Raw genomic sequence first — 14,802 nt, 5'->3', positions numbered from 1 at the left:
TCGGGTTTCAGGCCCGAAGGATGTGGGTTCGATCCTATGTATGGGATTTCATATATAATAGGGGGGGGCGCTGTTGAGTAACCTCGGCTGCTGGTGACTTTTTGTTGGAGATTTTGTTAACACTTTTTTTATTGTAAATTACTGGGTTTTTTTATTTATTTGCTACCTAAGTTGGTGCATTTTTTTGCTCAATTGTGTTATTCTGTGTCATTAGTTCTATTTTTTTTGGATATGTTCCCACGTACTCCTCCAGAAGCGTTAAAGCAAACCCATGAAGAACGGAAGGGAACTAAACATCATCGTTCACCGAGTGATCCTGGTGTAAAATATCCAAAGTTAGAACATTATTTTAAGAGGCAATCTCCTTCGGACTCAGATAGAGAAGAATTGTTAACTTTACGGCAATATTTGGAGACGACTTTAAATGCAGTAATGATGCAGTTGAAGTGTATCGAAGATAGACTCGCTAGTCTGGAAATGGCCAACCAGTCAACCTTGTCCTCGGTAAGGAAACTGGAAACTGACTTTTCTAAAGTGTGTTCGCGATTAGATAAACTGGAACAGCAACAGCAGTTACCTTTGGATGACATTGGTGAGTTACACTCCTTTGCCTACGATAGACAAGTTAATGCTTCAAACAGAAGCAATCTAATGTTGTTTAATCATAGTATTCCGCTCGAGTTGGATTTGCGGGATTATATTGTTAACCTACTTTCTAAGGAATTGGATGTGACTGATCTGTCGGGGCATAATATTGTCGGTGTTTCCCGTTTGCGAGGTAAAGCTCGGGAATTCTATTGCATACAGTTGTCATCCTGGAAATGTCGAAATCATTTATTGCAAAAATTTCGGACGAGAACTTTTCAAGAGGGTAGGGAAAGATCGGTGAAATTTAGGTTGGCACCGGATCTGTCATTTAATTCCCGTGTTCGCCGTAAAAATCTGGTTACTTTTTTAAAAGAATACCGGGAAGCTGGTCGTCGTGTTTTTTTGCGAGATGACGTATTATATGTAGACGACAAGAGATTCACGTATTCTATCTCGGGCCATCGTTTAATAGAGGTGCCTGTTTCTTTTTTATTTTGAATTTTCCTCCCTGTAGGAGAATAGGTTTGGAGAGACTTTCAACTTCGTGCCCGGACCAGTTTGGCTCAGGTAGTTATTCGGAATCTTTGTTTTTTTGGAATTGTTGTGGGTTTAGTACCAAGTGTTCTCTGTTGGATTACATGACTAAACGACCTGATTTGATTTGTTTAGCCCTTGTTGAAACTTGGATGGTAACAGTGGATGGAGATTTTCTGGCTAACTTTCTTCCAGATAACTGGAAGTATTTTATGATTCCAGCAGAAAAACCATTGGGGCCGGGTAGACCCCATGGTGGTATTTTGTTCTTTTTTGATAAAGTTAGAGGGCACTTTGAGTTATTGGAAACATACCCTGATTTGATGGTGATTGGTTTATCACAGTATTCGGCTCTTGAACCTAGGAATATCCTGGTGTTAGTGGTATATGCTGGTTCGCTGAGGCAGCACGGTTTACGTTTAGATTTGTTTTCTTCTATTTTGAACTCTTGGTCTTCGTGCTACAATGGAATTGTGATAATGGGCGATTTTAACGTCCATATTGGTGAAGTAATTGATTCACATTTGGATGTAGCCTCTCCCCACATTTTTGATGTCAGACGGTCAAAGGATTCAAAGGTTGACACGGCCGGGAGACAGTTTCTGAATTGGTTGATTGAACACGATTTTATTCTCCTTAATGGTCGTACTAAGGGAGATTTCCCAGGTGAACTAACTTTTTTGTCAAAAGTGGGTAGCTCGGTAATAGACTTTATTGTCGTTTCTCAGAATCTGGTTCATAAGGTTGAATCCTTTCGAGTTGGGTCTCTCTCATCTTCGGACCATTTTCCAGTGGAATTACAGTTGTCGATCGGAAACAGATTTTCCTTTGTTGATGGGCTTTGCCCCACCAAGATTCGTTTTGTTTGGGATGATTCTAAAGTAGAATTGTTTGGTGAGGCCGTATCGCAGAGCTTCCGGAATTTAAACTTTGATTCTGTGCCTGTTGATGATTTCTATGGTATTATTTTGTCCGAGCTATGCTCTATAGCAAGAAGACTAAATGTGTTAATTGAAGGTGTTGAACCCTACAGGAGGATCCGTCCCCCTTGGTTTGATCGGTCATGTTACATTCAGAAGCGAGCGAGGAACATTGCCTTGGGCAAATTTCGCAGATCTAATAGTCAGGCTGATTTGGCTTCCTTTTTAAATTTGAAACGACAATATAATTCACTTATTAAGGCCAAAAAAAGGAGATTTTTTTGTAGTTATGCTTTACAGTTGGCTGGTATTAGAGACTCTAGGACTTTTTGGTATCGGGTAGGTCGTTTTCGTCGGGTCAGGCGTATACTAGACCATGAGATTTCCTTGACCGTTTGGTTTATTTATTATCAAAAGTTATTTAGTTTAAATATATTGAATTTACCTCCGATTCTGTCATTACCGATGGCTTCTTGTATTGTTGATCCTATTTCTGATTAAGAGGTGAATGCAGCACTTCAAAAAATGCGGATTCGTTCTGCTCCCGGGGTGGATAATGTTTCGCCGTCTTTAATTGTTTACTCAAGGGACACTTTGGTTCCTTACCTGGCCAAGTTATTTAATCGGGTTTATGACACTGCTAGAATTCCGAAACCGTGGTTGGAAGTAAAGATAAAAGTTATCCATAAAAAAGGTCCACTAGACGATCCCGCTAACTTTCGACCAATATCGTTGTTGCCTGTAGTTCGAAAGATATTTACCTCTATTTTGGCAAATAGATTGGGAATTTGGCTAAGAGAGAGGAATTTGATACAACCTGTGCAATTTGCTTTCCAACCTCGGAAGAGCACTTTGAGTAATATTTTGATTCTCCACTCCATTATTTGTAGACAACTTTCAAAGAAAAGACAACGTTTACTTGCAGCGTTTATTGACTACGAGAAAGCTTTTGACAGTGTTGTTTTGAAGATTTTGTTATCCAAATTAAAAATGCTTGGAATCTCAGATAAGTTTATTGACATTATTCAATGTTTATTTTCAGGATTGAAAGCAAGGATTTCCACTAGTGCCGGATTTACTGATGCCTTTTCATTGGAAAAGGGTTTACCACAGGGTGATTCCTTAAGTCCGATATTGTTTATTTGTTATGTTAACGACATGGTACACGTTTTTGATGATTTAAGTAAAGATTCCATTTCTTTGGGAAACTACGAAGTCCATTTACTGCAATTTGCTGACGATACAGTGGTGTTATCCACTACGCCGATTTATCTACAAAGAAAACTGGACAGGTTATATAATTATTCCTCTAATTTGGGTTTGCGCATAAATTTAACAAAGTCGAAAATAATAATTTTTAGACATGGTGGAAGGTTGAGGAAAGCCGATAAGTTTTTCTTAAATGGTAGAGGAATCAGTATTGTTAATGAAGTTATATATTTGGGGATTCGTCTCTCAGCTACTGGCTCTTTTCAAAATTACATTTCTTACGTTAAAGGTAAAGCATTTTCCAAAATAAATGTTATAATAGACATCTTGAGACAGGTTAAAAATAGCCATATGGCTTTATGTAAGAAACTTGCCGCCTCTCTTTTTACTTCGAGTTGGTCTTATGGTTTGCCCTTTTGGGGGCCTTTTTGCTTTGAAGATATCGACTCTATAGAACTGATGTTCTTTCGTCGTCTTTTTTGTCTTGAGAGGTCGGTCCCATCGTACGCAATCAGATCAGAATTGGGCCTTGAGTTTCCTCGGAAACGCTTGGTAAAACTGACCTTAAATTTTCTGACAAACATAATCTCTGACCCATCATCCTTGGAATATGAGGCTTATTTAACTTTCAAGAAGTTTTCATCGATAAGATCGTTCAAATACTGTTGGTTTACTAAACTGGAGAATCTATTTAATAGAATAGGTTTCTCACTCTCCTTAATAGATTCCTCTCCAGATGTTTTGAAATATTACGCAAATACAATTTTACAAGAGTTTGATAATCTTTTCTTGAGAGAAGAAGGGGACCGGATTCTTAAGGCTAAGTATCATTTATGGTACCCAGAAATATTAGATAACAATCGGTGTTTTTACATTTATAACCAGCAGTTACCGTTTATTGTTAAAAAAACGATCATACAGATTCGTCTAAATAAGTTTCGTTTAACATGGAAACACTTGTGTATTGATCTACGTTCATCGGAAATGTGCCCGTTTTGTAAGAAAGGAAATGCGACTTTAAATCACTACATGTTTGACTGCGAGGATTTCGAACATTTGCGTCTATCAACACTTCTTAATAATGTTTTTTGTACTAATAATGTTGTTTGTAAAAATCCAGCAGATAGAATTCATGGATTATTTTCCATTAATGACTCACTTGAGTCTATATGGAATAAATATAATTTAATAACCAAAGTTATTAATGTTACCCCTCCTCCTAAAAATTAATTTTATGTATGGAGTTTTCAAATAAATAAAAAAAAAAATAATAAATAATATTTGGAATCATAATGGGAAGTAAACAATACAAATATCTGCTTCTTCCAATGTTTCCTAGTCAATATCAGCACTACAACTATAATGTCAATTAGAAAGCTAGATTTTTGTAGGACACTTTGAAATGGCATATGATTATAATTGTGAGCAAAATAAAAGAATATCAAATTCCATTCATCATATCTCTAAAAGTACATAGAATTTTAATGTTGTATAGCAGGGATGGCCAACACGTAGACCGCGGTCGACCGGTCGACCACGAAGGTTTTGAAAGTAGCCCGCGAAGCTAAAGTTGAACAATTTGCTTTCACTTAAATTAATGTTTAAAAATCTTAATTCAATAATTTATTCTTACAATAATAGACTGTCTGTGCAACATACCCATACTGTTTGTATTTATCCCGATGAACAATGCAAATGAATGTTAATGCATGCGCATATAAAAATCCTAAAATTGTTTGCCCATATTCATAGTCGCCCGCAGACTATATTTACCAAAAAAGTAGCCCCTAAGGGATAAAAGTTTGGCCACACCTGTTGTATAGTATATGTTGATAGATCTTAAGTTATATAAGTTATTAGAAAATTTGCATTGTAGAAAAATAAATTATTTTAAAGAGACTCAGGAAATGATTAGATATAGATTCATTATTCTTGTTTACTTTCATATACATATATATTAAGAACAAATAAAATTGTTTGTTTTTAAACAATTCCTAAAATTTCTTTTGCATGTCATTCTTGAGATGGATGTTACAAGTGAAAGTTGAGCAAATGATAAGATGATAAAAACACTATACATAAACAATAGCTCCACAAACCAATTTTTGATTAAAGCCAGACAACATGATAATTCAAATCAGTGACTTTAATAAAAACTGTATTTATGATTACAATACTTAAAAATTATTTTTCATATGCTATATATTAAATGTTTAATTAGGATTTAATAATTCCAAAAACATTAAATGAACAATAACATTATTTCTGATTACATTAAGCAGTACTTGTTATACATGCAATTCAATTTATTTTTGTAAATTTTATCTCATTCATTTAATGTTTATTCTAAATTCTGACACACTATAAATTTCTAAAGTATTATAGACTGTCATAACTAAATTTAGGTTGTCAGTATTTTTATACCTGTTAATCAAATCTGAAAAGTTGTATATGTATTATAATCTTACTATTATTACAGTTTTTATTCTAATAAACAGCACAGCTGTAAGATAAAGAAAGTTAAACAGCATTCTCTAATATGTAAGCATGCTGTTTATCAAAAAAAGACAATGTGCAATTTTTGTGTTTAAAATAAACCGACCATTTATCTATTCAGTGTCTTCACTCTTACCTTACGTTAAAATAAAGTGTAAGTATGTTAAGTGTTGCATTGTTGCTCAAATAATAATAAACTGAAAAATGTTACTAGATTTATTCCATTAATAGCTGTTCTCAAATAATAGTTGCACCAAATTTCAAAAGAATAAAAATAATAGTTTCCCTTTAAAAACAGTGCAGTTATTAGCTGAAAAAAGTTGAAAAGTTGTAGACAGTGTGCTGTTTATTAGAATAAATACAGTATTTTATTTTTCCAAATATATTTTCATAGAGAAGAAGAGGCACAATATATCCTATAGAAACAATTCAATTTAAAACTCAATTTTGTATAATTTAGATTCTCAATGAAGTGGAATTGACATCAAAACATTTACTGTTTAAAACAGGAATTACAAAATTTTGTTTAAATTTTCAATGGTAGATCTTTTATTTCTTTCTTTGGTAATAAATTATATTATGAAAGTAAATAATGATTTGATTCAAAACATTTGATATATAAAACACAACATAATTTTAAAATAAGTGGTAGTTGTTTACAATTTTTTCTTCCTTGGTGGTAGTTTACATTTTTCCTTCCTTGCTGTTTTAATTTCAATGCATGTAATAATTCTCTCAAAAATTTCAACTTGCTATTCAAAAATTTCTAAATTCTTGATTAACAAATTATGACTGTCAGTTCTGAAATAATATAAACAATGTTTTAAAAGATTAATAAGATATCAAATAACTTAATTCAAGTTTATGTTGAAATGTATTTAAGAAATATCTAAAAAGATTAATGTTACTGATATACCTGTATCAATAGTATTATTAACATTAATGATTATTAAATATATGTTCCATGTATTCATTCTAACTGGTAAGATAAAAGGATTTTGTTGAGTACTGGTGTACATTGTCTATAATAATTTATAGTTTTATAGGATTCATTATGTTGTTATACATTATCTAAAAAATTTAAAATTTAATTTTAGTTAAATTTATGAGATAAGTAGCTGAGTGTATCTGGCATTACTGGGCTTTTCCAGGGGTGGACTTTATCCAAATAAGAGTTGGTTGTACTGTGTACAGTAATTTTTAAGGAATTGAAGAAGAGCTGCATGTGCCTGGTGTTGCTTGGGCTTAAGTTAAGAGGGGGGTAGTTGGGGATGGGGACCTCTACAGTATTTTATCTAGAATGTTGAAGAATGCTCATGCCAATTTGGTGTGGATATATTGAATGGTATAGAACGCCTTACCTAACATAACATTTTGACTGTATATATATATTATATTATATTATATTATTATTATATATACGAGGTCTGTTTTCAAAAAGTATCATACCTTTTTTTCCCGCGTAAATCAATGATGCGCGAGAGGCCTCCTTCGGTGGAGTTGTGGAGGGGACAGTCATGCATAGCCCTGAATTTTTTCCCGCCTGCAGGAAGCGTCAGTCATTGGCAATCGGCCTATGAGTGAGGTCATGTAGTGCGCTCTCGTCGATTCCACTAAGCTCGAAAATGACTGAACAACGTGAGCAGTGATATTACATCAAATTTTGCCAAAAACCTTGGCGATACCCAAGTGTAAACCATTCGCAAGATTCAGCAGGCTTTCGGGGACGATCCTCGAGGCCAAAAAAAAGAGCAGCAGGTCCACAGCAATATCAAAGGTCATGTTGACAGTTTTTTCGACTCTCGTGGGGTGGTGTGTCATGAGTATGCACCACAAGGCCAAACCATCGCAAAGGAATACTACCATGAGGTCCCTCGTCGTCTTTCCGATACAGTGCGACACAAACGACCGGATCTGTGGTCGATCAAAACTTGGCAGCTCCATTGTGATAAAGCATCCGCCCATTCTGCGCATCTGATTCGGGTTTTCGTCGCCAAACACAACACTCCTGTGGTTCGTCATGCTCCGTACTCTCCCCACATGGCTCTGTGTGACCTTTGGCTATTTCCCAAGCTGAAAATGCCGCTAAAAGGAACCCGAATTTAGTCGAGAGAAGACATCGTGCGGAATGCGATGGACCGGCTGATGGCCATTCCAAAAGATGCATTCCAGCAGTGTTTCCAGCAATGGCAGGAACACTGGGAGAAGTGTATACATTACCAAGGAGACTACTTTGAAGCGGATTAGGGTTTTGTACCTCAAAGTCAATAAATTTATTTTTGCCGACCAAAGGTCCGATACTTTTTGAACACACACGTATAATGATTTATGAGATAATGACTAATTACATATAAAATTTACAAAGCAAGCATCAGTTTATTAGTGATAGATTAGATGATATAATTTAATTAATAATTATTTTTTTAGGATTAATGTAATAATAAAAATCAAAGAAACACTACAAATGAAAAATGTTAAAGAAGCCATTTGTTTGTTACGAGCAGCAAGGTTAGATTTTGCTTTTATATTTTTAATATAAAAATAATTAGTTTAATTCAATTAATTTAGTATTAAATAAAAATCTATAACAATTGTAAAATACTAACAAATCTTAATAGCATATTTTAATGATGTATAAATTAAATATAAATGCATCATCATTATCTGATAATCCTTAGTAATAATTTTAAATATACATATTTACTGTAGAAATTATTGAATGTACAGTACTGTATATGATAATAACTATTAAAATGTCTATATTTGAGTTTCAATAAAAATTATAATAGGAACATTGCACAATTGCAAATAAAATGATACATAATTAATGACATTTAATGGTTAACATATTATTCACCATAGTTTATTTTATTAATTTTAGAAATATTTGGCCTGAAAATGATGTTTTTGGCATACCTACAATTTCTCCTGAAAATGAATTTATAGTTTTAAGAGAGATTTATTTTTCAGATGTGCAAAGTAAGTAATTTTTTTTTAATATACATATTTTAAATAAGTCCCTTGTCTGAAATAATAAAGAAATGAAAATTTTTTATAAATTTGAAATTTTTACATTTGAATATTGTTGAGTAAATTTAGTTATTTAAATTCTGGAATAAAGTTAAAGATTAAGAATAGTTTTAAAATATTTAAAATTGCAGTCTCAACTGATTAAATATACAGGATCTTTCAAAATGAATGAAATCATTTTAAATTAATGTAATTATGTTAATTATTATCCAAAAAGTATGCAGCATATACCAGTTGATAAAGTAATTGTTCAAGTTTCATCTCTTGTCATATTCAAAAGTCTTTTTTCTACTGCCTCTAGGAAGTACCATAACTGAAAATGGCAACTTTTCAATAGAAAAGGTATTTTGTGTTCTGCAGTTTGCAAAGTCATAATCACTCATCTTTGTGCAACATGAGTAAACTGCAAGAGCTGTAAAATTTTGGCTGCTATGGGAGGAGTGACAATGGCTATGCTGTGGCAAGTGTAGGAAGAATTGAGTATCGCGGTGTGTGCCATGTGATGTGAGCTGCACAAATAAATAAATTGTAATGGACAAATGTCTTTCACATTTGTCCATTACAATTTCTTTATCAATTTCTTTGGAAGTTTTGCAATGATTTAATGTACATTAAGACATTCTCAGAAAATAATTGACATAATTATAATAATCTAAAACATTAGCATTTTTTTTGGATGACACTGTTTATACAATTTCAATTAAGAGTTGTTTTGTGTAGAAAATGTTTAAATGTCAAATGGTACTACAATATTCTATCATCATATACTATCATGTAGCAGTACTATGCTACATAAACTATTATTTTACTTGAGAAGTTGATTTTGGGTTTGAGCCATCAAAAATTATGTTCTGAGAGTTTTAGGTAGGATCTTGCCACCAGGTGTGTATTATTGGACACACTTCCAATTTAGATTCTAGAGAAGATAGATATGTAAGGTGTGAGAGCAAGTGTTACTTTGAAGTCCAGAAATGAACCTCCCAGTAGGGTGAATGCAAAATCAATTAACCCAACTTAAGAATAAAAAGGAATATTTATAAAAAAAAAAAAACTAAATATAACATTAGAATTAAGTTTTAAATTAATATTAAATGCAAAGTCTGTTCTTGGACGTTAGCTTATTTCTATATTAGTGAAATGGGGTATCTGAAAGTTTGTGACTCACAACATACCAAAAAAAGAGTTGTCTTCTCTTCAAAGATCTGGCTTCTTTTCAGTTCCTTTTGCACTTTATCCATTTCTTTCCTTATCTCTCTTTTTGCTGACTCTATTTTCTCCAGATTCAACACTCCTTGGTTGCGGTCTCTATGGTTGTGTTCTCTATGGTTGTGTTAGCACTCTTTTCTAGTAGTTGACTTTTTTCTGGATGTTGTGTTCACTCTCTTCTTTTCTCTCTCTCTTTCTTCATTTCTCCCTGCTCATCTGTCTTTCTCTCTCACTTTCTGCTTTTTGTTCTCTCTTGCTGCATGATTTTTGTCATTCCCTTTTGTTTTATTTATTTTTTTTCTGACCAATCATGATTTTATTCTGGAGGAAGTTGAGGTAATGAAGGATAAGCATGATTGGTTATTCTTTAGCCTTCTTTCTCTCTTATCTGTTATGAATTGTGTGTCCACGTGATATGGATAAAGTAACACCTGTCACCTAACACTTGAAAAGGGGGAAACGACAGTCATCCCCTTCATCTTTTCCTCTGAATGTTGTGAGATTGGTAGTTTGTAGTTGTTTAATTTGCTATAACACGGTGTTGTGGAGAAGTTTGTTGTGAGATTTATAACATTTGATAATTCTTTTATTTTAATTTGTTTCTCTGAATTATTTTTAATCAGTATTGCTAAAAATTTAGAAGGGGATCCCTAAAATCAGAAAAATAGGCAAAATTCCTTTGCAACATTGCTTGGTAACAAACAATCCCAGTTTCACATTCACACATCTTTGAGGTGTGGGTGCAAAGGACGTTTTGTCTGATAGCTAACAATTGTTTGATGAACAACCAGGCAAAACAAAAAAGGGATATAAAATACATATACAGGTATACCTCGCCTTACATCGGTAATTGGTTCCAGGAGAGGCAACTTAAGTCGAAAAATGACGTAAGTTGAATTTACTTGTCACTAGGCTAAACCACAAATAGCCATTCCCGGTTCTATATATTTTATTTATAAATGCATTTTTAATAATATATGGTTAATAAGAATCTATTTTAAGCTTACAAACAAATAAATTTTAGTTTTTAATATAGTACAGAAAAAAGTAATCTAAATTTACAAATTCATATATGTACAGTACATACTTGTAAATGTACAGTATATGTTTACAATTTGGCAATGTTTACAGTACATCGCGGACTCTTTATTTGTGAATGTAGTTTGCTCTAAGACATTATAAAATAAGATGATTTTGTAAGGTTAAATAACAAATAGTTATTAAAATTATCTTGTGACAGTAGAAAATAAACTAATTTATATTAAATTTACCAATATCGAGCGGCGCTGACAATGATGTCAAACGGTAGCTATTGGAGCTATCGTGGAAAACACCAATATTGAGCACTTAAAGACCGCTAAATAAGATGACAACACAGAAACACAGATGTTTTCATATTTTGTTCTCTAGGATTTATGATGATTATATTCACATTTACTGTAAATGTATGTATTTTAATATGATTTTATGTGCTTTAATGCTTTTCTAGTGATATTATGACTTCAATATTTGTGGTGGATGGACGTAAAGTCAAATAAAATGACTTAAACTTGATTCTTATTTTTCCATATATTTTTTGACAAACAACGCATAATCAAGAACGTAACTTGAGTTATACCTGTATACACTGGTGTGCAAAACTTAAGCAATAATTGTTTTTTTTTTTTTTTTTTTTTTTTTGCTGTAATTCTGCAAGAAATCACCTGGGAAACATGAAATTCAGAATACAGAGACAGTAGTTTGTGTTTAAAAGATGAAGAAAGCATACTAGCGCAAAAATGAATAGAATGCATACAGTTTTTATTATAGTCTTTCACTGATTGTACTGACTGCACGCATTTTGCGTGCTCTCATGTCAACTGTGATGTCTTCTTCCTGTATACAAATCACTTTTTTACTGAACTGGGTTTTCATTGTACTGATCACAACAAACCCTTTTCTACAATTTCATAGCTGTCTGCTAAAAAAATTATGTTGTTGCTTAAGTTTTGCATGCCAGTGTAGTTTAAAATACAATAAAATTTTCAACTTATTATTTAAAGAGAGTTCATTATTAGCTTAAAATTAAAATAAGTTAATTAAAATTATAAAGATTAATGTTAGTAATAATCCAAGAATATGTATGTGTATGTATGCATGTATATATATACAGTAGACCCCCTATAATTACGGTCCCTATAATTACGATTCCTATAAAACTGCGAAAAAATTGCAACGGTATCCATAAAAAAGGTAAAAAAAACTCCTATAATTACGTAAAACGTCATCGGGCAGCCGAACTACTTTCCCGCCGTCCGTAGCACCACACTACGGACATTTAGGTGGCTAAATTGAGTTTAGTTTCGTCTGTACATATAATTATATATAAATTAGGTACTGTACATATAATTATATATNTTATTTCTCTAAAATCGAATGCAGAATTCGAAAAATTATGCAAGCAAAATTTCAAATAAATGGTTATACAAATATTAAAAAGTGACACGTTATTAATAAAAGCACTACACATAAAAAAATTTCCGTATGTTTAAAATAATAAATAAATAAATTATTTATTTATCAAGAGCCATCTTAAGCTTAATTAAGCCTTTATATAGAACTAAGCCACTTCATCACAAAAAGATTTCCAAGTGGACGAAAGCCCATCGGCATCCGTATAGTTAATGCATTGTGTGCTCTTCTGTGCCCTGTGAATTTCCAATTTTTCCAGATACATTACTGCATGTTTAGATCTAGTGGCTTTTATGATAGAAACCTGGTCCCAGAAAACTGTGATTGCTTGGCATAACTGGCAAGGACTGTACTGTCGATGGTTTTGTTCACCGATAGCTTATGCTCATTGATTCTTTTCTTCAAATTTCTTAACGTTGCCCCTATATACACTAAGTTAGAGTTGAATCTATGATCTCTTAGTGGTATTGAGTATATTCCTGTTAAAGAGTTACGTTCATAAGTTCCCTTGTCATTCCTTAATAACCTGTATATAGTGAGATTACGTCGATAAATTATTTGTAAGTTCCTATTTTTAGAAATCCTCTTAAGAAACAATTTCAGGAAGGGTATGTAATGGAGGACCACTTTTTCTTTTTGGCAGTTTTCCTTTTGCTTATGTGTAAATAAACATAGCTTAAAATTAAAATAAGTTGATTCAAATTAAAATTATAAAGTTAATGTTAATAATAATTCACAAATATGTATAATATATAATAACAACCAAAATTTTGGGGAAATGATGGACCTCATAATATGCTTACCAGTAGATCTGATATACAATAGAATTCTTATCTAGGAATTGAATTCTCAGAATTCTGAATCTCAAAATCCTCTCCAAAATGTCAATCCCAAAATCTCAGGATTAGGTAGATACAAATCTTGGGATTTTGAGATTGACAATATGCATGGAAATAAAAAAATTTTTAAAAAAATATCACTTTTTATTCAATTATTTGAATAGCCATTCAAGGCTCAAGTTTAGTTAATTTGTGCTTAATTTTGTAACTGAACGGAAGGATCCAACTGCCTTTCATCTTTTCTCTCCACTGAACTAGTAAGCAGGCTGTCATTTTGTGAGATCAAGACTCTAAGAATTTTTACTTTTGAGATTAATAAAACATTAATTAGCAAGCCAAAAAATATTACAAGAACCCATATATAAAATTTTGCTTGGATATAGTTAATTAATATCATTATAAAAAAAAAATAAAATGATATCATGATAGTTTGACACAAAGCTATATCTATATTTATATTTACACATAAAATAAAAAAATAATTCACATTTTTTTTTTTTGGTTAATGCTTTATAACATAGATGTCTTATAGTATTTCATACAAATAAGTATGCAACCTTCTTTATCCACTAGGGTAGGGTTGTCCAACCTTTTTCCCTAATGGGCCAAATTAGAAATTTAGGTACATTCAGCAGGCCACAAAGGTACTTTATATAAATATATGCTTTTAAAAAGTTCCAAATGTGAATATCAAATTTTAATAACAAATATATATAATTACAAAAAATACTGTATTATTTATTGACAGTAAAAAAAATTATACTCACACAAAATAAAAATAAATTCAATACAATTTTTGACATTGCCTTCCTTTTATAATATTGTCAGTATCTGTTTTCATGGTACTAATCTTAACTGTAAGAATGTTAGTTAAATGGGAATCACTCAACCTATTTCTTTCAGCAGTTTTGATGGTTTTCATACACAAAAAGAATTGTTCACAACAGTAGAGAGGTTGTGGCCGGCATTTTCAATGCAAAAATGTGTATGTCCGACATTCGGCACCACCTTCCTGTAAGCCTATAAGTCAGTGGAATCATGCTCGACGTTCCAAATGCCAATGCCAAGCTTCTAGGCTTACAGGAAGGCGGTGCTGAACGTCCGACATACACTTTGCATTGAAAACTTTGTCTGTAACCTCTCTAATATGTACTACCCTACATGCATAACAGTTTTCTAGTTAAAACAATTTTCTACACCAATTTCGTCATTATGACATCAAAGTGTATCCAGTGAAACGAGAATAATTTTTACAACATATTTTACCAAAATAAATGAAAATGTAACTAAAAAATTTAGGGTGCAGTGGGCCAAATAAAAATACAGTTGACCCCCTATAACAATGTTGATAATTTCGTTTTATATGAATTCCATGTTGTACGAGTCACTTAGATTTTACAAATACGTGAGTCATTCACAAATATTTGTGAACGGCTCACATATTTGTAAAATCTAAGTGACTCGTACAACATGGAATTCATATAAAACGAAATTATAAACAGTGTTATAGGGGGGTTTATCGGTAATGA

At 32.4% G+C, this 14,802-nt stretch overlaps 2 protein-coding genes across 8 annotated transcripts in view; one reads left to right on the top strand and one right to left on the bottom strand.

Annotated features, from left to right (window-relative positions):
* LOC111642155 (protein timeless homolog) overlaps positions 1-14,802 on the top strand; it is a 127,067-nt gene that overhangs the window by 55,532 nt on the left and 56,733 nt on the right. For all 7 annotated transcript variants that reach the window (XM_023388432.1, XM_023388436.1, XM_023388433.1 and 4 more), the window contains 2 exons: positions 8,175-8,255; positions 8,629-8,726. In XM_023388432.1, coding sequence (XP_023244200.1) covers positions 8,175-8,255; positions 8,629-8,726 — 179 coding nt within the window. The remainder of the gene's footprint in view (positions 1-8,174; positions 8,256-8,628; positions 8,727-14,802) is intronic.
* The window catches only part of LOC111642157 (chondroadherin-like protein), an 18,172-nt gene continuing 9,847 nt past the window's right edge, over positions 6,478-14,802 (bottom strand). Inside the window, exon 2 of the mRNA XM_023388443.1 lies at positions 6,478-6,548. Within this exon, the coding sequence (XP_023244211.1) occupies positions 6,543-6,548 (6 nt within the window). The 3' untranslated portion in view covers positions 6,478-6,542. The remainder of the gene's footprint in view (positions 6,549-14,802) is intronic.

This window comes from Centruroides sculpturatus, unplaced genomic scaffold, assembly GCF_000671375.1.
Source record: "Centruroides sculpturatus isolate CEXI.00-Female unplaced genomic scaffold, Cexi_2.0 scaffold1525, whole genome shotgun sequence".
In the NCBI taxonomy this organism is placed as follows: domain Eukaryota; kingdom Metazoa; phylum Arthropoda; class Arachnida; order Scorpiones; family Buthidae; genus Centruroides; species Centruroides sculpturatus.
The sequence above is the reverse complement of the archived record's forward strand: the minus strand, read 5'-3'. Positions and strand labels throughout refer to the sequence as shown.